At 41.1% G+C, this 24,975-nt stretch overlaps 1 protein-coding gene across 1 annotated transcript; it reads right to left on the reverse strand.

The window, feature by feature from the left end:
* Positions 1-4: 4 nt before the first annotated feature.
* LOC127451241 (WD repeat domain phosphoinositide-interacting protein 2-like) lies at positions 5-24,932 on the reverse strand. The gene is made up of 12 exons (XM_051715769.1): positions 24,715-24,932; positions 23,586-23,668; positions 17,264-17,433; positions 17,044-17,140; positions 16,719-16,816; positions 16,532-16,624; positions 12,446-12,516; positions 12,215-12,322; positions 11,376-11,540; positions 11,132-11,239; positions 2,695-2,792; positions 5-2,566 (listed from the first exon to the last, which is right to left on the reverse strand). The coding sequence occupies exons 1-12, from the start codon at positions 24,786-24,788 to the stop codon at positions 2,454-2,456; spliced, it is 1,278 nt and encodes a 425-aa protein (XP_051571729.1). The 5' UTR covers positions 24,789-24,932; the 3' UTR covers positions 5-2,453.
* Between the last annotated feature and the right edge of the window lie 43 nt (positions 24,933-24,975).

Here is a 24,975-nt window from a genome sequence, read left to right on the forward strand (position 1 = left end):
AGCATTCTGAATGTTTTTCTGTTTTATTTTAATGCAATGCTCTCTTTTTCATATTTATGAGATCCAGGATACAAAAATGAAGATTCTCTACCTGTTAAATTAAAGGAATATTCTGGGTTCAATACAAGTTAAGCTCAATCAACAGCATTTGTGGCATTATCTTGATTATCACAAAAATGTATTTTCACTCATCCCTCCTTCTCTTTAAAAAAAAAGCAAAAATCTGGGTTACAGTGAGGCACTTACAATGGAAATGAAAGGGGCCAATTTTTTAACGTTAAAATACTCACTATTTCAAAAGTATAGCTACTAGACGTAAACAAAATGAGTTATCATGATTTTTTTGTGATAAAATCGCTTACTAACCTTTTCTGTGTAAAGCTAGCCAATTTTGCAACTTTGTTGCCATGACGTCGTAATGTCAACAAACCTTAAAACGACTGTAAAAATTACGATATAAACAACTTTAAGCTTAAATAATGCATACGTTTTAACGGAAGAATTAATATAAGTGCTTTTATAAAATTATAAGCTTCACATTTCTGCCTTTAAACCCTCCAAAAATTGGCCCCATTCACATCCATTGTAAGTGCATAACTGTAAACTCCATTTTTGCATTATTCAAAGAAAATGAGGGACGAATCAAAATTAATATTTGTGGTAATCAACATAATGCCACAAATTGAGCTTAACTTGTATTGAACCTGGAACATTCCTTTAACATGAAAGATCAAGTACATCACACTAAATAAAATAAATAAATACTTGATGGATCTGTTACACAACATGATTTATATGCAAAGGCGATTAAACATGTCCAACAGAGGATTTATTTAATCTTTATATATGGAACAATTTGCATTTTATACAAAAATCATTAGAAAACATTAAAGCGGCCTTGGGGCATTAGAGCTCATTGGCTGATGAAAACACAAGTCGATTGATTAATGATGTTGACATGCAACATCAAAACATGCTGAAGAAACAATCATGCTAAAAAAAAAAGTGTGCTTATTTGGGCACACTGGCTAGCAGTATTTTGAATATTTGGTAATCACGTTCATAAGCCCTGGTCCTCTAATTTCTCACAAGAACTCAGGAACCCTGGATATCACATTTTATATTTGACCTGTTCTGATTAAACAGCCAGACCATGTGACCTGGGCTCCAGCCATGTTTGTTTAACAGACTGCTGTCCACAGGGATGTCTGTGGGAACATACGCCTTTTGTAAGCTCACGCCATCTTGCTTACAAGATTTTCCATTTCACTGTCACAAGACAGAGAACGCAGATGTCTTTTAGAAATATATATTGTGGTTCTCCTTTTTGCAAAACAGAAGCCTCTCAATGTTAACCTTTTTTGACCAAGATAGAACTCACCTAAAATGATGCTCCGTTATTTCATGAGCTATCATCGCTGTTGGTTTAGAGAGACAGGACATGACTTGAGCAAAATAAAATGTATCAAGAAACAAGATGGGGACTGATTGCCCACTGAAACCACAGGCTAGTTCTTTTGCAAATCAACACATTAATTGCCTTCTTTACAGAGCCATTGCTTCTACTGAGGTTACATAAGTGTTTGGAACCTGAAATAATAAAATTATCCAATTATCAACTCAGGCAACAGGAAGACACGGAGGGTAATTCAAAAGCCAAAAAATATGTGCTAAATCGGTCAACCAAGTTGTCCAGAATGTGGCTTGGGATTTTTTAAAAGAGAGTTTTCTAAAGCATCTGTGTTTACAGATGCACTAATTCAGGTAAAACTAAAAACAACCCTCCAGGTAATGTTATAAGCCTCTTATAAACACTGTTTAGGCCATTAATGTCATTTTAAACAGTAATTGTAAACAGGCTGCCATATAAACATGTCATATACATTGCTATTACAGGACACAATTCACATCTTGGTGTCACGGCACAGCCACAAATGTTGATTATTCGAATGGGACTCCACAATGCAGACATTGCAGTTATGTGGTGATGCAGCAGGCGACGCAAGCCAGTTAGCTTTCAATCACATTGGAAAAAAAAAGAGGAGAAATGGCCAGCAAACACATCAGAACCAACAACATGAAAGCAAAGGTTTTCTAGAATGTCTACTCTTGGCACATGTACATGCAAAGCTAAAAGACGTGACACCTGCAGCTCGGATTTCAAATATTGGTCTGATTAAGGACATGTCTGGGCATAAAAAAATTTAAAAAAAAAAAAGAAAAATTCACCAGATTCTATAAAGCCACAAGGGTGGGTGGGGGTAGGAAAACATCTATACGCAACAACAGACAGAGTAAGGCTACAGCTAGGCTTGCTTTAAAATTCTCTCTCTTTTAATCCCTTCTGTATCAGGTCACATATCTCCATAGCAGCGCTCAAGAGGAGGATAGCCCCCCTCTGCAATGTCACTCAGTCGACTCCATCTTCTGGCCAGGGCGTGACTAGCAGAGGCTCATTCTGTTTCCAGGATTAAGGGAGGCTGCTCATTCTCGTCGTCCAGGTGCAGAGTGTTCATGTCATCCTCCATGCCAGCACCCCCTACCGCCCCCTGATCCTCACTGTAACCTGAACCAATGAAAACCATGAAATCATTTAATAGGAGGCCTTGAGCTACATCTGAGAATTCTTTTTTTTTTTTAAAGTTATTTTTGCCTTCCAACATCCCATATATATAAGCGAACCTGACAACTTACCTTTGGCAACACCAGCACTGTGGGTCTGTGCCACAAATGGCCGGTCATGTGCTGTCTGTTCAAGAATTTCATTTGCTGGCTCTGTACTTCCATCTAACCTAAAGTAGGGAGCATGTTAATGTTATCAAAATAACAATCATACATAGTGACAGGATTAAAGCTAGAAAATGTAACAGATTTCATTTATTGATACAATCTGTCTTTTTAAGTCACATAACACCTTGTCCTAACTAGGCAAGATGCGTTTTGAGTGTCATAATTTTCTGTCCTCATGCAAAGTGATAAAAATCAGACTATATTTCATGTTTCAGGGTTCCCACCCTTTTTGACCAGTGAACTTTCCATGACCTTTACAGGCATTTTGGGATTACTGGATACAGATTTTTTTAAAAGAATGTTGATTCAGACTGATTTGCACATGAATCATTTTGACCGATATGTAAACCGTTGCAACTACTACATTGAAAAACTGTCCTTTGGAGGTTGGAAAATCATTATGGCTTGCAAGAATGTTTTGCTTGAGAGTAGAGCAGAGAATATCTAGAAAAATATTTATTCACTATAGATTTTTCCAAGACTTTTGAGATTTTGTTCATTTCCAGGCCTGGAAATCACAATCTAAAAATCGCCTGATACTGATATACCTGATGTTTAAAATACATATTTGTGGAGTGGAATTTTTGACCAAAGATATTTCACAGTAGGTGGGACTAACCAGCATGAAACACCAAGAATAGAAACCAAGTTACTGTTGACATTTGCGTCAGGTAAGGCAAAAACATGATGCTTTATCGTGCTGTGCCAAGTTCGGACACAGTATACAAGTCTTGAACTTTGGTTCTTTCTGATTAACATTTTATATTGATTCATACAGATAACAAAGAAAAGCAAAACATATATACACAGAATCAACATTTAACCCCCACTATTACCAAATGAAATTTGAGTGCCCAATATGTCACACATAAAACTCTTCAACCAAAATTCTTGGATCTTAACACACCGCCAAAAAACATGGGTTGTGTCTCCATCTTCTGATTGGCATCGCCAGCAGGTGGGTGTGTCTTTAAGACCAAGCCTATACAATCTAGAGGGGGTCCAATAGAATCTATATGAAATCTTGAATTGCATAAGGTGCACCCTTGCATCTCTAGATACAGACTTGATGCTTTTTGGAATCCTAGCCCACACTCCCTCCTCCAATACTAAGTTTAAATCGTTCTCCCATAATCTCTTGATAGAAGTTAAAGCTCCATCCCCTAGACTCTGAATTAGCAGGGAGTAATATACTGATGCCTCATGACCTTTTCCAAAAGCAATAATCACCACTCCCAGACTATCTGCCGCTTTAGGGGGGTGTATGCTACTCCCAAAAATAGTACAGAGCAGGTGGCGCAGCTGTAAATACCTAATAAACTGAGATCTGGGAATCCCAAAATGTTGAACCAAATTTTCAAAGGATCTCAACACTGCACTCTCATATAGGTCACGAGAGTATAATCCTCCCTCACAATCCACTCTGTCCAGCAGAAAGGGGACTTATTAATACATAATTTTGGGTTCAGCCATATACTCGAAGCAACATTTAAATAAATGTCAGAATTAAACACTCTGGACACTTTTGTCCATACCGAGTGCAAATGTGAGATAACTGGGTGTAACTTAACTTCTTCAATTAGATTGATAGAAAGGCTTTGCGATGGCGAAATAGGGGCAAGAACTTCCTGTTCAATACAAAACCAGGGAGGGGCTCTCTCAGGTGGAAGTGACCAATGAGCCAAATGTCTGAGACCGAATGAATAATAATAAAACAAAATCTTGGGTGGGCCTAACCCACCTTTGTCAATCGACCACTGGAAGGCGCCTGGCTGAAAAGCCATTACCAGGCAGTACGCTGTCAGAGCCAAAGCTTCGGATTTAGACCAGTTTACTCTGTATCCCGAGGAATGAATAATTCTGTGGAGGCAAGGCACAGATCTAGTAGGGTCGGAGATGAATAATAAAATATCATCTGCGTAAAGCAAAAGCTTATGCGCCACCACACCTGGAAAATCATCCTCATTTCTTATCGCGGCTGCTAATGGTTCCAGGGCAAGACAGAACAATAATGGGGAAAGAGGGCAACCCTGCCGGGTGCCCCTATCCAGAGTAAAATAATCTGAAATTAATCCATTAGTTTGTACCGCTGCTACAGGGTGTCTATAAAGTAACTTAATCCAATCAATAAAAGTATTCTCGAACCCGTATATTTCCAAAATCTTAAAAAGATAATCCCATTCTACCATATTAAATGCCTTTTCGGCGTCAAGAGAGATGGCAGCGACCGGAGTCTGATCATTCGCCACTGACCACATGATATTGATGAAACGCCTAATGTTATCAGAAGAGCTACGGCCCCGAATAAACCCCACCTGATCTTAGGGCTGCACAATTAATCGAAAAACTAATCCTGATTACGATTACAGCTCTCAATTATGTAATCGTTAAAACTGACTATTACAGCATTCAATTTAAGTCTACTCCTGTTGTGTTAATGGTTTCTATTTAGAACGTGTTTTTGCAGCAGTTGAGTTTCAAACCAATCTCAGACGTGTGTTGAGTAATGAAACGGCAATGGTCAATCAGCGATGCAGTGAGTCTACAGTACAGTCCTATCAGTAATGACAACCAATCGTTATGCACAAATTTTGAATAGCCTGACATCCAGATACTTGCTTTACAGTACTTTTAATCTCGGTTTGCGATGGCACACGAAAATTAGTGCTAAAGAAACATCACTTGACACTCAAAAAGAAGCTGTAGAACAAAGGTGAGCAATTTTGAATTATTTTCAATTAGTTAAATGTCGCCCTGTTATTTATCATAGGTAAACAACCTGCAAACGAGCAACGCGATAAACTAAAACGATCTCTGACCGTTATAATCAAGGTACGACAGGGTTTCAATAAGTGATTTATTGTGTTGTTTAAACAGCTATATTTATTATGTGAGCATTTGTGAGTGCAGAACTGGAGAGTTTGAATATTGTTGGGTTGCTCGATTTTTGTGTACAACTTTAAAAAAAATAATAATAACAGTTGTATTGATGTATTAAACAAGCTACAAAGTTTTGAAGTCAGCTTGTTTTGGACATAGAAAAAGTCTTGAACTTCAAATTTCACAGACCATCTTCTGTAATTGCATCTGCTCAAATAAATGCCTATTTGACTCACAACTGCTGTTGGTAGATTTAAATTTTAACGAATCACACAAAATCACAAACAGTGCAACCACTGTGACAGATCTGAGACCAAATATGATTTAACGATGATCTTATGGGAACAAGATCACAATACTGCATTTTAAATGCATTAAGGAAGTTTAGTCTAAATCGGCTGTTCAGTTTGACTATTGAATATGTCAAATATTATTATTTACTGTATGTGGACCAATAATTTAAGCAGTAAAGACACATATTGCATGTCTGACGGTAGTTTTTGATATCTATTATTCAGGCTTTGGAAGTGTGTTAAATGTGTGAGGATGCGTATACAACAACCTGTTACATGACACACAGGCATATTGACTGAAGTTAAAACTGGTTTTGTCAATAGTTCAGAAAGAACCTACGTAAATTTCTTCACTATAAACCATAGATACAGTTGTGCTCAAAAGTTTGCATACCCTTGGAGAATTGGTAATATATGTACCATTTTTAAAGAAAACATGAGTGAGCAGGCAAAACACATTTCTTTTATTTATTATGGGATTCATATTCAACTGTAGGTTATAACAGAATGGCACAATCATAAAACAAAAAATAGCAACAAAGAAAAAAATGAAATGACCCCTGTTCAAAAGTCTGCATACCCTTAGTTCTTAATACTGTGTATTGCCACCTTTAGCATCAATGACATCGTGCAGTCTTTTGTAATAGTTGTCTATGAGGCCCCAAATTCTTGCAGGTGGTATAGCTGCCCATTCGTCTTGGCAAAATGCCTCCATGTCATGCAAAGTCTTTGGTCGTCTTGCATGAACCACATGTTTGAGATCTCCTCAGACTGGCTTGATGATATTAAGGTCAGGAGACTGTGATGTCCACTCCAGAACCTTCAACTTAGGGCAGTGGTAGCTCAGCGGTTAAGGCTCTGGGTTACTGATCAGAAGGTCGGGGGTTCAAGCCCCAGCACCACCAAGATGCCACTGTTGGGCCCTTGAGCAAGGCCCTTAACCCTATCTGCTCCAGGGGCGCCGTATCATGGCTGACCCTGCACTCTGACCCCAGCCTAGCTGGGATATGTGAAAAAAGAAGAATTTCACCGTATATGTGCAAAATGTATAATGTGTGATAAATAAAGAAAATTATAATTAATTATTATTATAAACTTTTTCTGCTGTAACCACTGGAGGGTCAACTTGGCCTTGTGCTTAGGGTCATTGACTATTTATACACAGACACTAATTGCAATTTAAAAAGCCACAGGTGTGGGAAATTAACCTTTAATTGCCATTTAAACCTGTGTGTGTCCCCTTGTGTGTCTGTAACAAGGCCAAACATTCAAGGGTATGTAAACTTTTGATCAGGGCCATTTGGGTGATTTCTGTTATCATTATGATTTAAAAAGGAGCCAAACAACTATGTTATAATAAATGGCTTCATATGATCACTATCCTTAAATAAAAGACACAATCTTTTGCATGATCAGTCATATTTTCAAAATCAATGCCAAAATTTTTGACAAACTTTTGAGCACAACTGTATACCTTTATTATATACAGTATTTAATGCTTAAAATAAACTGCAGCCCATAACCACCTGATATTCTGAAGAATCTGCAAGCACGGTTGCCTGCTTAGTGACATCACAGTAATTTCATCTATTAATCATCATTAATAATCGTGATTACAATATCAAGGGCAATATTCGACAATTATTTTTGTCATAATCGTACAGTCCTACTTGATCTATATAAGAGATGTCATAACTTAATCGATTAGCCAACATTTCTGACAATATTTTAACGTCAAGCTGGATCAGGGAAACTGGATGGTAACTCTTACACTCACTTGGATCTAATGGTTCCACAAAGTTTCTAATATCCTCATCAGGTGCCAAATACATGGATCTAAAGAGATCAAGATAGTATTCTTTAAAAGCATTATTAATATCAATGGCTGAGGTAAATATTTCACCACCAGCAGACTTCACTGATGGAATGCTAGAAAAAGACTTTCTCTGTTTTATATATCTAGCCAGATGTTTTCCTGCCTCGTCCCCCAAAGTATGACTGTCTTGCCCTGAATAGCCAAAACTCCACCTTCCGCGACAAAATAGTATTATATCTGTATTTCAATCGGGTCAATTCTCTGAGGCCATCAGACGACATTCGGCGCTTCAGCTCTGCCTCTGCACTTTTAATATTCCCTTCCAACTCCACAAGTTCTCGTGCTTTGGATTTTTTGATGAATGAGGCATACTGTATGACACAGCCCCTAAGAACCACCTTAAGTGCCTCCCAAGCCACGCCCACAGAGGATACTGAGGACCAGCTGGTCTCCATATAAACACTGATTTCAGCCTTTAACATTTGTTGGAATTCAGGATTTTGCAAAAGGGATACATTTAGGCGCCAACTATATGATTTCCTTTTCTCCATATGTGGCAACACCTCTAAACTCACCAGGGTGTAATCTGAGACTTAAATGTTTCCAACTGAGCAATCAGCAACAGATGAAATGAGGGACATATATATATATATATATATATATATATATATATATATATATATATATATATCTATCTATTCTAGAATAAATCCTGTGAAGCGTCAATGTTGCTCTAGGTGGCTTATTCACTTTTGCTTCACTATGATCAAGGACTGAGTCCATCAAAAGATTAAAGTCTCCTCCCAATATTATATCATGAGGGGTGCCAGCGGCTTGCAACATCCCTTCAAGATCTATAAAAAAAGCCCTGATCATCAACGTTAGGTGCGTAAATATTAGCCAAAACAAGACTTTGCCCCTGAATTTCTGCTAAAACAATAATGACTCTTCCTAATTTATCTTTAATCTGTTTGAGACATTTGAAATGTAGATGCTTACTTATCAGTGTAATGACTCTCCTGCTCTTACTTGAGCCAGCACTAAAGAAAACAAGTCTACCCCTTATCTTCCCAAAATTTTCAGCTTCCTGTGGGGAAAGATGCATTTCTTGAAGAAACACTATCATATTTCTTATGCTTAAGAAGAGAAATAACCTTCCTTCTTTTTATGGGGTGCCCCAACCCATTCACATTCCATGTGGAGAGAGACAATCCACTCATATAACAATTTGACATTTTGACATATGAGAAAAAATAGATTGTGTGTCAAAAACAAAATTATAAAGACCACATTCCAACATTATTGCAACAATCAAACCCCAAACTTCCCCCAGAATCAAACAAACAGAAAAATGAAAAACGTGCGCATTAACCCCGCGCACGACAGTGCAAACTGACGTCCATCCCTCTAAACTCAAACAGTCCATGCATGCCTACGAGAGCCCCCTTGACAACTTTGCCGTCGGATTGCTCAAGTCCGGTGTTTCTATAAAAATTATGTGAGACAGAGTTACACAACAAAAGATAATCTATAAAACAAACTCCAGCCAATAGGTGGAATAAACACAAAGAACGTGTAGATTCATCCACATAACTGTCCTGAAGGTGTTACTCCTCAAAACAAACTCCAGATGCTAGGTGGAACCAGCACAAAAAAAAGAAAAAAGAAAAAGAAAAAAAAGGGCGCTTTGTTTCCTCGGACAGTCAAACGAATGTTCAGTGAGCCGGCCCATTCGGCTGCTACATGAGTGCAACAAATGACCTAATCACTCCAATGTCTTGCAAGAAATACTCCACAAAACAAACTCCAGCCAATAGGAAGCATAAGCACAAAGAATGTGCAGATTCATCCACAAAACAGTCCCGATGGAGTGTTACTCCACAAAACAAACTCCAGCCACTAGGCGGAACCAGCACAAAAAGAAACAAAAAAGGCGCTCAGTTTCCTCGAACGGTCAAGTTAATTCAGGAATTCCGACGATTCGGACATTATTCCGCCGGCTATGGTTCTCCATGTCCTCCAATTTCTTCCAGACACGCTCCAAATCCACCTTGGTCGCTAGCGGATTAGCAGCTAATTCCCTCTCCAATGACTCCAGATAATCGATCTGTTTCTCAACATCCCCCACTCTTGTAACCACCTCAGAGAACTTTGTCTCCATGGCAGTGATCGATCGACGTATTACAGCAAGATCTTCCAAGTCAGGAACGACCTTTGTCAGCATTGCCGACATGTTCAACATTTCTCGCCGAATTTCCCTCATTTCTCCAACCAAATCAGCTCCTGGGCTCGGGGCCTTCTCAGGGTTATCAGCTTGAGCACATAAGTGTCTTTTAATGTCTTAAGAGCCTGAGGTTTTTGAATTCTTTGACATATATTCCTCCTAGAACAGTTATGGAACAGAGTGTATCGAATCTCACTGGTTTATATCATTAATAGTGTTAAAACTAGCAAAGTACGCAGAGCTCGCCGTTCACACATCCGAACCTCGCATGGCATCATGTGACTCCTCGAACTTTGGTTCTTAATGAACTGTTCAGGGTATTCAGTAACTAACACATTATTTGACCCATGAATTTCCACTGACTTTTCCAGTTATTCGTGATTACTGGATAAGGATTTTAAAAATAGTCATTTTAAAGAGATTACGCTACTAATAGTATACACTCACTTAGCACTTTATTTGGAACACTATGGTCCTAAAAAAGTGCCCGATGTGGTCTTCTGCTTTTGTAGCCCATGTGCCTCAAGGTTTGATGCGTTGTGCATTCTGATACTATTCTGCTCACTACAATTGTACAGAGTGGTTATCTGAGTTACCGTAGCCTTTCTGTCAGCTCGAACCAGTCTGGCCATTCTCCATTGACCTCTCTCATCAACAAGGCATTTCCGTCCGCAGAACTGCCGCTCACTGGATGATTTTTGTTTTTGGCACCATTTGGAGTAAACTCTAGAGACTATTGTGCATGAAAATCCCAGGAGATCAGCAGTTACAGAAATACTCAAACCAGCCTGTCTGGCACCAACAATCATGCCAAGGTCAAAATCACTGAGATCACAGTTTTTCCCCATTCTGATGGTTGATGTGAACATTAACTGAAGCTCCTGACCAGTATCTGCATGATTTTATGCACTGCACTTCTGCCACATGATTGACTGATTAGATAATCATATAAATAAGTAGGTGCACAGGTGTTCCTTTTAAAGTGCTCAGTGAGTGTATTTTTAACACATTAAATATTTAAGAGCTTACCATAACTAGAAAAATGTATATTCATATTGTGTCATTTATGAAGAAAGAGGCTCAGACAAACAGCAAAATGGATTTCAACATGGCAACAGTGAATCTCACTTATGTTGTTTCATTAGCGTGCACTCTCCTCCTTCCTGTGGGTCCAAATTGTACAGGTAAAGATAACCATCTGCTGCAGCCACCAGAAGGCGTGGGATCTTTTGGATTCTAGAAACCAAAGAGCAATCACAAGCAAGATAATCAGACATACATCTACTCTGAAAGAAACTCTAGGACACAGAAACCATACCATATCTAGCTTTGAAAAAACATGCAGTGTGATCATTCAGAACGGTTTGCTCACACAGCCAAAGCGCAGATGTTCTTGTGACCTGAAAAGGGCAATCGGACTGTGGCGAATGCCCTTCCTTGAGTGAACATCTCCGTTACATGAGCAGGCAGATATGTTGTGGAGGCCATCAATACTTTCCCAAAGTATCCCGTCCAAGTAGTGGGTTCCTCTTGAGGCCTATGATGGAAAAGATGAGTTTAAAATCATGATAAGATTCCAAAAAACAAATATGAACCAGAAAGCGATGCCCAGAATGTTTTGGCTTGTTAGTGTAGCTTAAAGGTGCTGTAAGCGATTTCAGCTGTTCTACTTCCACGAGACTGAGCCATTGGATTAGCCATGCCCCCTCTTTTAAAAAAACAAAAAAAAAAACTCCAAAGATACCAAAATTAGCTTTACTGGGAGGAGAAACAGTTGTTAAAAACAACAGCTGCAAAATAGCATTATGAACAACATGGCATAAAAATGCATTATGCCTCAATAATTCGCTGCAACTACAGTACTATGAAAACACGCAAAATGATTGACAGGTGAAAAGCGTCATCATCCGCGAACTGCGGACACGTTTTTGTTTGCTGTTTACAGAGTCTAGAGCTGACACAGAGACTGGTGAGATATCTCAGGACCCTTATTTCATTAATATCTTTCAGGGAGCAGGAAAAAAATTTTGCAAACCTTTCCATGAATAAAATCGCTTACATCATCTTTAAAGATCTCTTATCAGAAGAGGCATTGTTCATGTTGAAAAAAAAAACCTTATCATGAAAAAGTCAAATATATGAGTCCAAAAGAATTTGGCAAACAAAGTTTGAGATCTTGATCATGTTGTGATGGAGACTCATTACACTGACTTCTCTCGCTGCGTCTCCAGCTTAAAAATATGAACCGTCTCCGTGTTGCTTGAGGCAGAAAGATAGAGTCCCTCCATACTGAAGGCAAGGGAACAGATGCTTACACATCTGTTAAGTAAAAAAAGAAAGTAGTATTGTTTACATTCTGTCTGCTTATTAATGCATATTTATAACTCTGATTATTTTAATCAATACAAAACAGATAGAATCTACTGTAATATAATTAACTACCTTTTTACTCCCCTCCTAAACTCAAACAGCTTTTGGCCCTCTGGAATAGAGAACACCCGGATTACGGTGCCCTAAATAATAGCAAGAAAACAAGGTTTCAAAATGTTTTCCTAAATCAATGATTAACCCCTGAATCAGCACCTTAAAATCACAAAAATGTACTAGGTCTTGGTTATATAGACAGAGAAACATTTAAATCTCTATATTTATATTTCCTATTGACACACTAAAGCTGAAGATATAAATAACCATCTTAAGACAAATGCTTTTGTGAAACATCTTATGTGCCTAAGTCTTTTGCACAGTACTGTATATAAATATACTGTGGCGGAACAACCCGCCCCTTCCTCTCATCGTCGTAGCCCCGCCTCTTAGGGCTGTCCTTCAGCCAGGCTCACAATGGGAGTTGGGCAGAAGAGCGAGAAGAGGTGCATAATTAATAAGCCTCGTTCTGACAGTGGTGGATGAAGCAAACCTGATGTGAATAATGCTTCATCACCGCTGTCTTTAAAACACAGAGCATACCTCTTCTCGGGAAACCGGTGTTATGGATCAACTGGGGATCATGTTAATTGGGGATGTGTGCTTGCATGTGAATAACTGTACTTGCGTTTTCAACAGATTTGTTCAATGTGAACTGTCAAGGATTAAAGAAAAGATGTTTTGCGCATTATAAAAAAATTGATATCATTATTAAACAGAGTTGTTTCATCGATGTTTGTTCTAATGAATTTGACAGTTTAAGAGTGATTTTAATGGTTTCACAGGGTAACATCTGGTTTCCCATGTTCATGTGTGACATTGGTTTGAATGGGAACTGGCGATTACACTTGTCAAGAGCAGTAAATCGCAAGTGGAGTACTTTTATATACAACACTAAAGCATCATATGCTGATGTGTGACAATAATAGGCATATACTCTCAGAATAGAAAAGCCGGTTGGTCTAGCGGTAGCGTGATCATAACCATACGAATAGACCTGGGTTCAATTCCCCAGTAAACAATTAAATTAAATTGACGTAAAAATATCCTTTAATTTTCAAAGGTTCTGTGCATGACAATGTCGTATATTTATGATTACCCATGACATTGCCAAAATATGATCTTTCAGAAGAGCAATTTTGTTTTTGTGTGGAGACTGGAGAGCATGTACAAAGGCCATACTGACCAATGATAAATGATACTCTGAGGAAGTTCTTCAGAATCAGTGATTTCCTTTGTTTGGCAAAATCTTAAGATCTTAAGATTTTATCTTAAAGAAATTTTGACAATTTAAGGCCTGTAGACTATAGACAGCGTAGTTCATAATTGTCTTCTCAGTAATTCAACCATTCTCCGAAAATTCAGTAGGTTATACTGTGATTACTGGCTGTCAGATTCGGTTGAAATTTTGATTAAATTGTTTAAAACAATATAATAAATTGTGTCTGTGTTTTACAAAACAGGTTTCAATAGACCTATTTAAAGTACATCATAACCTGTAGCAAATATACAATTGCACTTGATGAACCAGGATTTGAACCCGGGTGCTGTGTGATGTATTAGTGTGACTTACCACTGAACTTACGATCCAGTTCTAACTAGCAGATCACTTTGTTCATTTTCAATGGTAAGAGAAAGTTACTCAAACTATCATGGTTAATTAAGCCATTATTCATTATAAAGCAACTGAAAGTATATTATTGTCACACATCAGCCTGTGATGCTTTAGTGTTGTATATAAAATAATTCCACTTGCGATTTACTACTCTTGACAAGTATAATCGTCAGTTCCCATTCAAACCAATGTCCCTCGTTAACATGGGAAACCAGATGTTACCCTGTGAAACCATTAAAATCACTCGTAGTTTGTCCAGCAGAGCGCACTCGGACTCCATTGTTTACAGAACTGACGGTGGCTCTGCTGATTTGAGCGGTCCCTTCTCGTTAAATTGCTAACTAGTTTGTGAAATACATACTGGAAACTTAATAAAAAATGACCCCATCATTTTATATAACTAATATAATGTTAACCCTGTCCCTGACAACCATGTCACTCATGTTTATCACATCTGTTTGCTGTTAGTCAGCTATTGTTTGTCAGTGCAGTAAGTAATGTAGCAGATTGAAAGGTAAACATCAGAGCATCTTTTTGCAGCTCAACAGACAACGGTGCGGTGGTGGATTGTGTGTGGTGAGTGTTGATTTCATGCTACGTTATTACCTAGTTGGTGAGACACAATGCTGGAAAGTAAATAAAGTCCATCTTTTACTCTCCGTGGCAACGAGCTTACAGCTAACTAACTAACCACGTAGCTACTTTCATTGCTTGTCAGCGTGTAAACATGTATTCACCAAACTGTTTTGTTCAGGATTCACAGTTTGGTATCCCCTTCAACCGAACATCTCCAGTCACTGCATTTATAAAATGTAATATTTAAAAGTCTCGTTTTCCAGACATTAAAATAGGATACGTAATAAAAGTAGATTTAATAAATAGTATACTTGCCCTGTGTAAATAATAATATATAGGAACTGTATCTAAAATAAACGAGGGGTGATAAATACTAATACAACAGGCTGGAAAAATAGACATTTATTCATTTTAAAATCCTATATATATATATATATATATATATATATATATATATATATATATATATATATATATATATATATATATATTAGGGGCGAGGCACCCTAAAAACGGCACCGTTAGATCAGTTTCATACTGAAAAGCCGCCTAAAAGTACATTTGTTTTCTCTCTCGTAAATGTACACGAGTGTAAATGCCAACACCATCATATATGTCGAAAGGACTGATGCCTGTCAACCAAAACATGAACTCATTGATGTCATTAAATGAGTCTGCTTTTTCATTCCATCAGTTGCTCCTGGTCAGAGGCTGCCGTATATATTTAGTTTATATGTAGGTTTACGTCCAACATAAATTTAATGGTGCAACGCTCAAATATTTAGTAGAGCGTAAATTGTGACTTAGTGCCCATTTACGCCACAACTAGGATAAGTTGTAACATACGTAAAGCTGGTGCAACCGGCCCCTGATGTTTATTTAGCTATTTATTTTATTTTGATTTATTCATTATTTAAATGGTCAGCAACTGACTGATATTGAACATACAGTACTGATGTTTATTTAGCTATTTATTGTATTTTTATTTATTCTTTATTTTCTCAGTGTTCATTTCTAGAATTTGTTGACAATGTATAATAATAATGTCAAATATTCTTTGATAAAAATATTTAAGAAATGACTTTGCATAGTCATATCAATGCAAAATCGGTGCACAATCCACATAGAAAAGGTCTGTTTTCATTCCAAAAATTAAATATATCGGTGACCATATCGGTAATCGGTGAATTTTCCCCCTCTAAAATCGGTATCGGTCTCAAAAATCCCATATCGGTCGGGCTCTAATTTGAACAGATCTAATTTTTTATAATACGCAAAACGTCTTTGCTTTACTCACTACCAATTCACATTGAACGAATCTGCTGAAAAAGGCAAATAAAATTATTCACATATATGCGCACATACCCAGTTAACATGATCCCCAGTTGATCCATAATACCGGCTTAAAATCTCCATGTGTGCACACTGGCATCCTCGCACGCCCAGGACCAGAGCGGGGAGTGTTTGGCTGAATTAGATGCATTGCCGGACCTGCTCCTCGGACCCTCGACGTGAGTTAGATGTGTCGCCGAGGAAAACGGCACGCGTCAGAGGTGAACAGCACGAGCTGGAGGTGTGCACTCTTTAGCCACCCACACGGGAATGATACTTCCTCAACCAGGCCCTACGGTCGGAGTGGGCATATGGGGGATACCTCTCTGGCAGGGGTGGTTCAAGAAGGGGGCAGAAGCCTGGCCCCTCCATGTGCCCCGCCACTCACAGAAAGAATCGTGAAATTAGTCTAATTACACTTTAGTAAACTTAATGTTTAAATAAAAGGCATGTATAAATCATTTTCATTTTTTAGATCGCCAGCAAAACTGCACACATATTGTAAATATTAAATATATTGCCCAGCCCTAATACACTCAACTCTAATTGGTTGCATTAAAAACACACACACACAGCTCTACCTTCTCAGAAGCTGTGGCCAATTTAGTTCCGCTTGCATCAAATGCCAGAGCTGCTAGTGGGCTATCGTGGGCAGGGATCATGTTTGCCGCCCTCTGGGGAGGAATATTACACACACACATTAACTAACTCCCTTTAACATAATTCCTTAAAACTATAATTGTGGCAAAAAAGTTAAACAGCACCTACCAGGTTGACCGTGTCAAAAACTTGTACCTCCCCAATTGTTGCACTTCCTGGATAGGCCAAGTAGCAGTTATCATTACTGATTGACAGGGCACAGAGTCCTATAAATGTTAAATGACATATTAATGATCAAAAATAAAACATCTGCATGTATCTGTATGACCAGTTACGTGCCCTGTTACTAATAACAGGGTCATTATTAATGAGTTGCCACATCACTTCTAAAACTATGCTTTCAGTTCTCAAAACATAAATAAACCACTACAACAGTTGAAAAAAGAACCTCAGGCATCTGTTTCTACATGGAAAGTCTGGCAAGAAAACCAACCTGAAGGATTAGGAGGAGTCTCTCGAATGGTATGTAGTACTTTCATATCCCTAATGTTGTGGATATAGAGTGACTCCTCTAAACACACTATCAATCTCTGTGGAAAAAAAATAGTTGATTGTTCGATTACACTTAATAAAATAAGTACAACAAAGTAACCAGAAGTCACAGGTCACACACTTACCGCTCACATGAACACACACACATATCACTGACTCACCTGTCTGTTTAATTTCACAGCCAGTATAGTGTTTGAGTAACTGTAGTTGCATATCTCCGTCCCTTTCTTGAAATGACAGACCTTCAGCTTCCTAGGTGCCTTAAGGCTGACAATTGCGACAAGGCTGCTGGAGAACAGTCTCTCCACGATGCACACATCTTCTGTGTCAGCTGAGACGAAATGCATGGGGGAAAAAAATTTTACATTCTAGAAAGATAAAGGTACCAACTTATGTCATGCAATCATTTATAACGGATTCCAGGGACATAGCAAATGGCAGAACTAACAAATTCCACAACACTTAGAAATTTCTTCACCTGTTCCACCAACTTTTTTTGAATATTCGTGCCTACTAGGGGCTTCCTCGGGACCAACGGCCAAGCACCTTTGGCCTGCCAATTACCCTTGGGCCAAAGAAGGCCAGCTGGGGACTGATGCGTGGTCAACGTCTAAGGCGGAGTTTCGCCGAGTTAGGTCTTGCTTTCCACCAAGCAAAGACCAAAATAAGCAACAAACGACAGCTTCAGTCTCCACCATGTTCATTTAGAGGTTTTCCTTTGCCTATAAAATGGGTGGGGTGTGTGACGTAGGCACCAGGGCGGCATATTAAAGGAATATCCAGGTTCAATACAAGTTAGGCTCAATCGACAGAATTTGTGGCATCAAAATTTATTTTGACTTGTCCCTCATTTTCAAAGCAAAAATCGAGGTTACAGTGAGGCACTTACACTGGAAGTTAATGGGGACAAATTTTGGAGGGTTTAAAGACTTAATTGTGAAGCTTTCAATTTTATAAAAGCACTTACATAAATTCTTCTGTTAAAACTCATGTATTATATTATTGAGCTGTAAAGTTGTTTAAATCATTGTGGCAGCGGAGGCGTGGTCAAGCATCTCTCCGGAGAGAGAGAAAGCGGTAAGGGCGCTTACACCTGAGCTAAATTATGTCTAACACCTGTCTCTAATTTCAGTGAGCACGGGGAGAGCGGCATAAATAGAGCGACACAGCACTTAGTCGAGAGAGAGACTGGATACGACAGAGCCGAGCCAGAGCAAGGATTTTCTAGTAGTGAAAGTTTATTTGTGAAAGCAGTGTGTGTTAGTGTTTAGTTTAGTGCGTAAAGGTAAACTGTAAAGTGGTGTCGCGAAGAGGGGAAAATAAACCCCAACCCCGAGGCCTTCCTGGATTTGTTTGAGTGGACCGCCGAGATCTGGGGCTGGCCACTCGGCCAATGGGCAGCCCGATTGATCCCACTATTGTCCGGGGAAGCCCAGCTCGCGGCTCAACAACTGCCAGCGTCGAGCCTCCTGGCCTACGGAGATCTAAAAAGAGCCATCTTGCAACGGGTTGGTCGCACTCTGGAGGAAAGTTGTCAACTCTTCCGGAGCTTGAAGTTGGAAAGCTCCGACCGCCCGTTTGCCTTTGCCCAGCGGCTCCGTGATGCCTGCCGAAGATGGCTGCTAGCGGGGGATAGCGACGTCCAGGGAATTATCGACCAGGTGGTACTGGAACAGTTCATAGTTCGACTGCCAAAAGGGACGGTGGAGTGGGTCCAGTGCTACCGCTCGTCTGCTCTCTCTCCAGGTCCCGTTCCTGCCCCACGCAGACGAGGAGGAACTCAGCCCCTAAGACCAGTTCCCCGGGTGTGGGAGGCGACACCTTCCCCTACTCCAATGCCCCGCCGCTCTCCCCCTCGGGGGGGGTGGCGCCCGCCGACACAAGTGCAGGCGTAGCGCCTGGGCCGGCCTGCTGGAGGTGCGGAGACCCGAGCCACTTCCGAGATCAGTGCCCTCTGATGGAGCTGGGGACGGTGGTGCGGGTCTCTGACCTCCCACAGGCTGCCCCCGACCGGGCCAGAGCGTACCGGATACCGGTAAGTGTCAAGGGGGGTACTCACCAAGCGTTGGTGGATACCGGGTGTAATCAAACCACTATCCACCAAAGCTTGGTTCAACCTGAGGCACTGGTCACAACCAAAACGGTGAAATGTGTACATGGGGATATTCACAAGTATCCGGTGGTGACCCTGACAATTAAATTTCGGGGGAAAAAGCATAGAGTGGAGGCCATGGTTAGTTCCCGCCTCACCCATCCGCTGATTTTGGGGACTGATTGGCCTGATTTTAGAATTTTATTAAAGGGAATTTGCGCGGATGGGTCCTGTATGAAAATAGGGAGATGTGTGATGTGCGATGCTCTGGCAGGGGAGGCGGAGCCGGGGCCGTCCTCGACAGCTCCACGTCATGATGACGAGAGAGGGGGAGAGGCTGCGGCCCCTCCCCTTCTCAGGGAATTCCCTGCCGGGGATTTCCCTTTGGAGCAGTCGCAAGACGAAACCCTCAAACACGCCTTTGACCAAGTGAGAGTCATCGATGGTCAACGACTCCAGCCTGACATCGCCCTTTCATACCCCTATTTTGCAATTATAAATGAGCGGTTGTATCGAGTGACACAGGACACTCGGACCAAAGAGGATACAACCCAACTTTTGATTCCAAGGAGCCGTCGGGAAATGGTATTCCAGGCGGCTCATTATAATCCCATGGTGGGTCACCTAGGAGAAAGAAAAACACTGCACCGTCTAATAGCCCGTTTCTATTGGCCGGGCATCGCTTTGTATTGGTCCTAGTGGACTATGCAACGCGATATCTGGAAGCAGTGCCTTTTCGCAACATCTCAGCACGCAGTGTTGCGGAGGCACTCTTCAAAATAATCTCCCGGGTGGGGATTCCGAAAGAATCCTCACTGATCAGGGCACAACATTTATGTCACGGACACTACGCGAACTGTACGAGTTGTTAAATATTAAATCGATTCGCACCAGTGTATACCATCCTCAAACGGATGGCCTGGTGGAACGATTTAATAAAACCCTCAAAAACATGATTTGTAAGTTCGTACACGATGATTCTAGCATTGGGATAAATGGCTTGACCCCATGTTATTTGCAGTACGAGAGGTCCCGCAAGCCTCCACTGGCTTCTCCCCATTCGAGCTGCTGTATGGGCGACGCCCACGCGGCGTGCTTGATGTATTGCGAGAGGCCTGGGAGGAAGGACCTTCAAACAGTAAAAATGAAATTCAGTACGTTCTTGATCTTAGAGCAAAACTCCACACTTTGGGACAACTAACACAGGAGAATTTGCTCCAAGCTCAAGAACGACAGCGCCGACTGTATGACAGGGGAACTCAGCTAAGGGAATTTGCACCGGGAGATAAAGTGCTTGTATTGCTTCCCACATCGAGCTCTAAATTACTCGCCAAGTGGCAAGGACCCTTTGAGGTCACACGACGAGTGGGAGATCTCGATTATGAGGTTAAACGGACCGATAGAGGGGACGCTCGTCAAATATACCACCTCAATCTCCTGAAATTGTGGAGGGAGGCGGTTCCCGTGACGTTGGCCACGGTAGTTCCTGAGAAGGCAGAGCTTGGACCGGAGGTGAGTTCAAAACATAAACAGTTCACCCCAGTCATTTGCGGAGACCACCTCTCACCGAGCCAACTCGCGGAGGTTGCTAGGTTACAACAGGAGTTTGCGGATGTGTTCTCCCCTCTACCGGGACGCACAAACCTCATCCATCACCACATCGAGACCGAGCCGGGGGTGGTGGTACGTAGCCGCTCCTATCGATTACCCGAACACAAAAAGAAAATTGTTCGGGAAGAATTGGATGCGATGCTTGATATGGGGGTAATAGAAGAATCCCACAGTGATTGGTCCAGCCCAGTCGTTCTAGTGCCTAAGAGCGACGGGTCTGTATGGTTCTGTGTGGATTACAGGAAAGTCAACGCAGTGTCTAAATTTGATGCATATCCAATGCCTCGCGTTGATGAGTTGCTCGATCGGTTGGGCACTGCTCGTTTTTATTCGACATTGGATTTGACGAAGGGTTATTGGCAGATCCCCTTGACACCAATTTCCCGTGAGAAAACCGCCTTCTCCACACCGTTTGGTTTACACCAATTTGTGACACTTCCGTTCGGTTTGTTTGGGGCCCCGGCTACGTTTCAGCGTCTCATGGACCGAATCCTCAGACCGCATGCAGCTTACGCCGCTGCCTATTTAGATGACATCATCATTTATAGCAATGATTGGCAGCGGCATATGCAACATCTGAGGGCGGTTCTGAGATCGCTGCGCCGAGCGGGACTCACAGCGAATCTGAAGAAGTGCGCGATTGGACGGGTGGAGGTACGGTATCTGGGGTTCCACTTGGGCCACGGGCAGGTGCGTCCCCAAATTGACAAGACAGCAGCGATTGCGACCTGCCCGAGACCCAAGACCAAAAAGGGGGTGAGACAGTTCCTGGGGCTGGCTGGCTATTATAGAAGGTTCGTACCTAATTATTCGGACGTCACCAGCCCGCTGACTGATCTCACTAAAAAGGGAGCTCCAGATCCGGTCCAGTGGATGGAGCAGTGTCAACGGGCGTTTACGCAAGTTAAAGCTGCACTTTGCGGGGGGCCGCTTTTACATTCACCTGACTTCTCTCTCCCTTTTATTTTACAGACAGATGCTTCAGACAGGGGGCTGGGGGCCGTACTCTCGCAGGTGGTGGAGGGGGAGGAGCGCCCGGTGCTGTACTTGTTAAGGGAAACTAAGTACAGCACCGTGGAAAAGGAGTGTCTCGCCATCAAGTGGGCCCTCACTCTCCGATACTACCTGCTGAGGCGGGCCTTCACCCTCTGCTCGGATCACGCCCCACTCCAGTGGCTCCACCGCATGAAAGATACTAACGCCCGGATCACCCGTTGGTATCTGGCTCTTCAGCCGTTTAAGTTCAAGGTGGTCCACAGACCGGGGGCGCAGATGGCTGTCGCCAACTTCCTTTCCAGGAATGGGGGGGAGTGGTAGGCAGGCCGGATGCCGCCCCGTCGGGCGGTGGGGATATGTGGCAGCGGGGGCGTGGTCAAGCATCTCTCCGGAGAGAGAGAAAGCGGTAAGGGCGCTTACACCTGAGCTAAATTATGTCTAACACCTGTCTCTAATTTCAGTGAGCACGGGGAGAGCGGCATAAATAGAGCGACACAGCACTTAGTCGAGAGAGAGACTGGATACGACAGAGCCGAGCCAGAGCAAGGATTTTCTAGTAGTGAAAGTTTATTTGTGAAAGCAGTGTGTGTTAGTGTTTAGTTTAGTGCGTAAAGGTAAACTGTAAAGTGGTGTCACGAAGAGGCGAAAATAAAGCCTCACCTTAAGAAGGAAAAACTGCTTCTCGCTTTATCTTTTACAATCATCATTTTTACAGTAGTTTTAGGGTTTCTTGACATTACATTGTCATGGCAACAAAGTTGTAAAATTGGCAATAACTTTACACAGAAAAGGTTAGCAAGCGATTTTATCATACTAAAATCAAGTTAACATGCATACTGTTTACGTATTTTGGCTATACTTTTGAAACAGTCAGTATTTTAATGTTTACAGATTAGCCCACGTTTCCATTGTAAGTGCCTCACTGTAACCCGGATTTTCACTTTTTTTAAAGAAAAAGAGGGGACAATCAAAATAAATGTTTGTGGTAATCAATATTATGCTACAAATGCTGTACAAATTTGTTGAACCCTGAATATTCCTTTAAGGTTGGGTTTTGGACAACATTGTAGGGCTACTGGCACGATGGTTAGGAATCAGATCGATTTTGGTCTCTTGGCTCGAGGTTATTGGCCCCGGATGACCAGTTGATAGCCCTGGCCCGACAGTGGAATCGCTGCTAACGTGCCTGCAACTCCTTGATTAGTTACTATATTGACAATATACAGAAGAAATATACTGTTTACAAAGCAAATTCATTAAGTGCCATCCTTTCGCTATAGTTCCTCACATGTAAACAATACTGTTTAGAACGTGTGGTATCTATGTGTGCTGGGCAGTGATATACACAGTAGCTGGCTAAACAGGTGTTTTGCATCATAGCGGTTACTATATTGTGTATTTTAACATGGCCGGAAAGCTGCATTGCCCAATTAGTATCTAAGAACTAGTCAACACACCGCAGCTCCAAAAATAGAAATGTAATATATTCCTACCTTGCTGACATTTCGAGCCACCCGGCTCTTCGTCAGACCATTAGCATCCAAAGAAAATATCTTAAACACTTAGTGTGCACCTACCCCAAACCCCCCACTCTTTTCAAATCATTCCTATGCCCCGATAATCTCTGTGTTCCAGAGAGAGCAGAAAGAATTGATCAACCCCTTCCATGAACTGAAACCAGACCAAAGTTGCAAGTACTCACATTAGATGTGATGTGCATGATTACATATGGTTTCGAATAGGTTTTAAGATGGTTCAACATTAATACAAAAATAGTAACTTACTACATTCATATATCTGTTCCAATTTGTCCACGGATGACAAGGAGAAAAACTTGTACCCAGACTTCGTACCAACTGCTAAGGATCTGTGAGGAAAGAGGTAACAGTAATTTAAAGCTTAAATCTCCTGCTTTATGGTCTACTGGTATGCATGGTTACCCCAATGGGTTGTTGACATGATGGTGAACTGTGTTAAAGGGGTATTTTGCAATCCTAGTGGTGTAATGTGTCATGCTTGAACTTGTAAGGCCAGACGAACAGCAGACATCAAATTATTGAGACTGAACTATATTCAAACTGTATGCAGAGTTGAAATGTAGCAGCTGTTATTGCTTATACACTGGCAGTTTTGTCAGTGTGGCAGCAGAAAAGCTTGCAATGGAGTCCAAACAATATGCTCTTGCTAACTCCACATGTGGCTGGTTACATGAATATAAAACATTGACTTTTGAAAATTGCCCTAAACTATCTTTTAAACAGCTTGTTTCAAATAGGACAGATAAATTACACAAGTTCAAAGCTCAATTTGAAGTCACAGTCTATTTTGGTGTTTGGCTAACAATTGAGGTACTTTTGTTGTGTCGAGCTACTTCAACAATTTAGTAGACACACGGTTAACAACCCCATTTAACTCCTGTTAAAGCAGATATCCAACCGAATGTTCTAAACATTAAAGTTTTTCAAATTCACTACAGACAGATATGAAACACTTCAAAAGTACAAATAAATTAACATGGGTGCTAGTGCTAAATGGCTCATGTGCTTGTTGTCGTTTCACATGGTCTGAATTAGGACTGATTTAAATAAGACAACGACTGATTTTAAACAGAACAGTAAAAACGTACAATGACTTGTCTGAAGGGCGAATATGGAATAAATAAGAGTATAAACAGCGAGTGAGTGAGTGTGTATTAGCTGGTTAGCACGTTTTAACATCCCATCCACACTGAAACTGAAAAACGCAACCATTCTAGAGCGACTCCACTATAATCCGCGAAGCGCACGACTGCAGTGTACAACATACACAAATGTGTTTATTATAATGGGAGCGCACTGTGGCGCATTTACAGCGCAGATGGGTTGTTAGGTCAGCAGCAACAGCAGTATGATTGTTCCCGCGGCGCTCTCTTACGTGTTATCCTGATTAAAGTTGGCGAAGAGCAGCTGGCTACAGCCGGCCTCTCCGCTATGACTGGCCAGGTTCATGGGCTCGACACCATTTACAGATCAAGTGGAATTGAAAAAAGGCTCAGAAGTGAACTAAATCAGTTAGATCTGGGGTCGCCTCGCACTGCCATAAGTTCCACCCTTCTTCCAATGAATATTGTTGTTTTCCTCCTGCCGCGGTTGCGCCTTCTTTCTGCGCATGCCCAGTGGCAGCGGCACGCACTAG

Source organism: Myxocyprinus asiaticus, chromosome 14 (genome assembly GCF_019703515.2).
Source record: "Myxocyprinus asiaticus isolate MX2 ecotype Aquarium Trade chromosome 14, UBuf_Myxa_2, whole genome shotgun sequence".
Classification (NCBI taxonomy): domain Eukaryota; kingdom Metazoa; phylum Chordata; class Actinopteri; order Cypriniformes; family Catostomidae; genus Myxocyprinus; species Myxocyprinus asiaticus.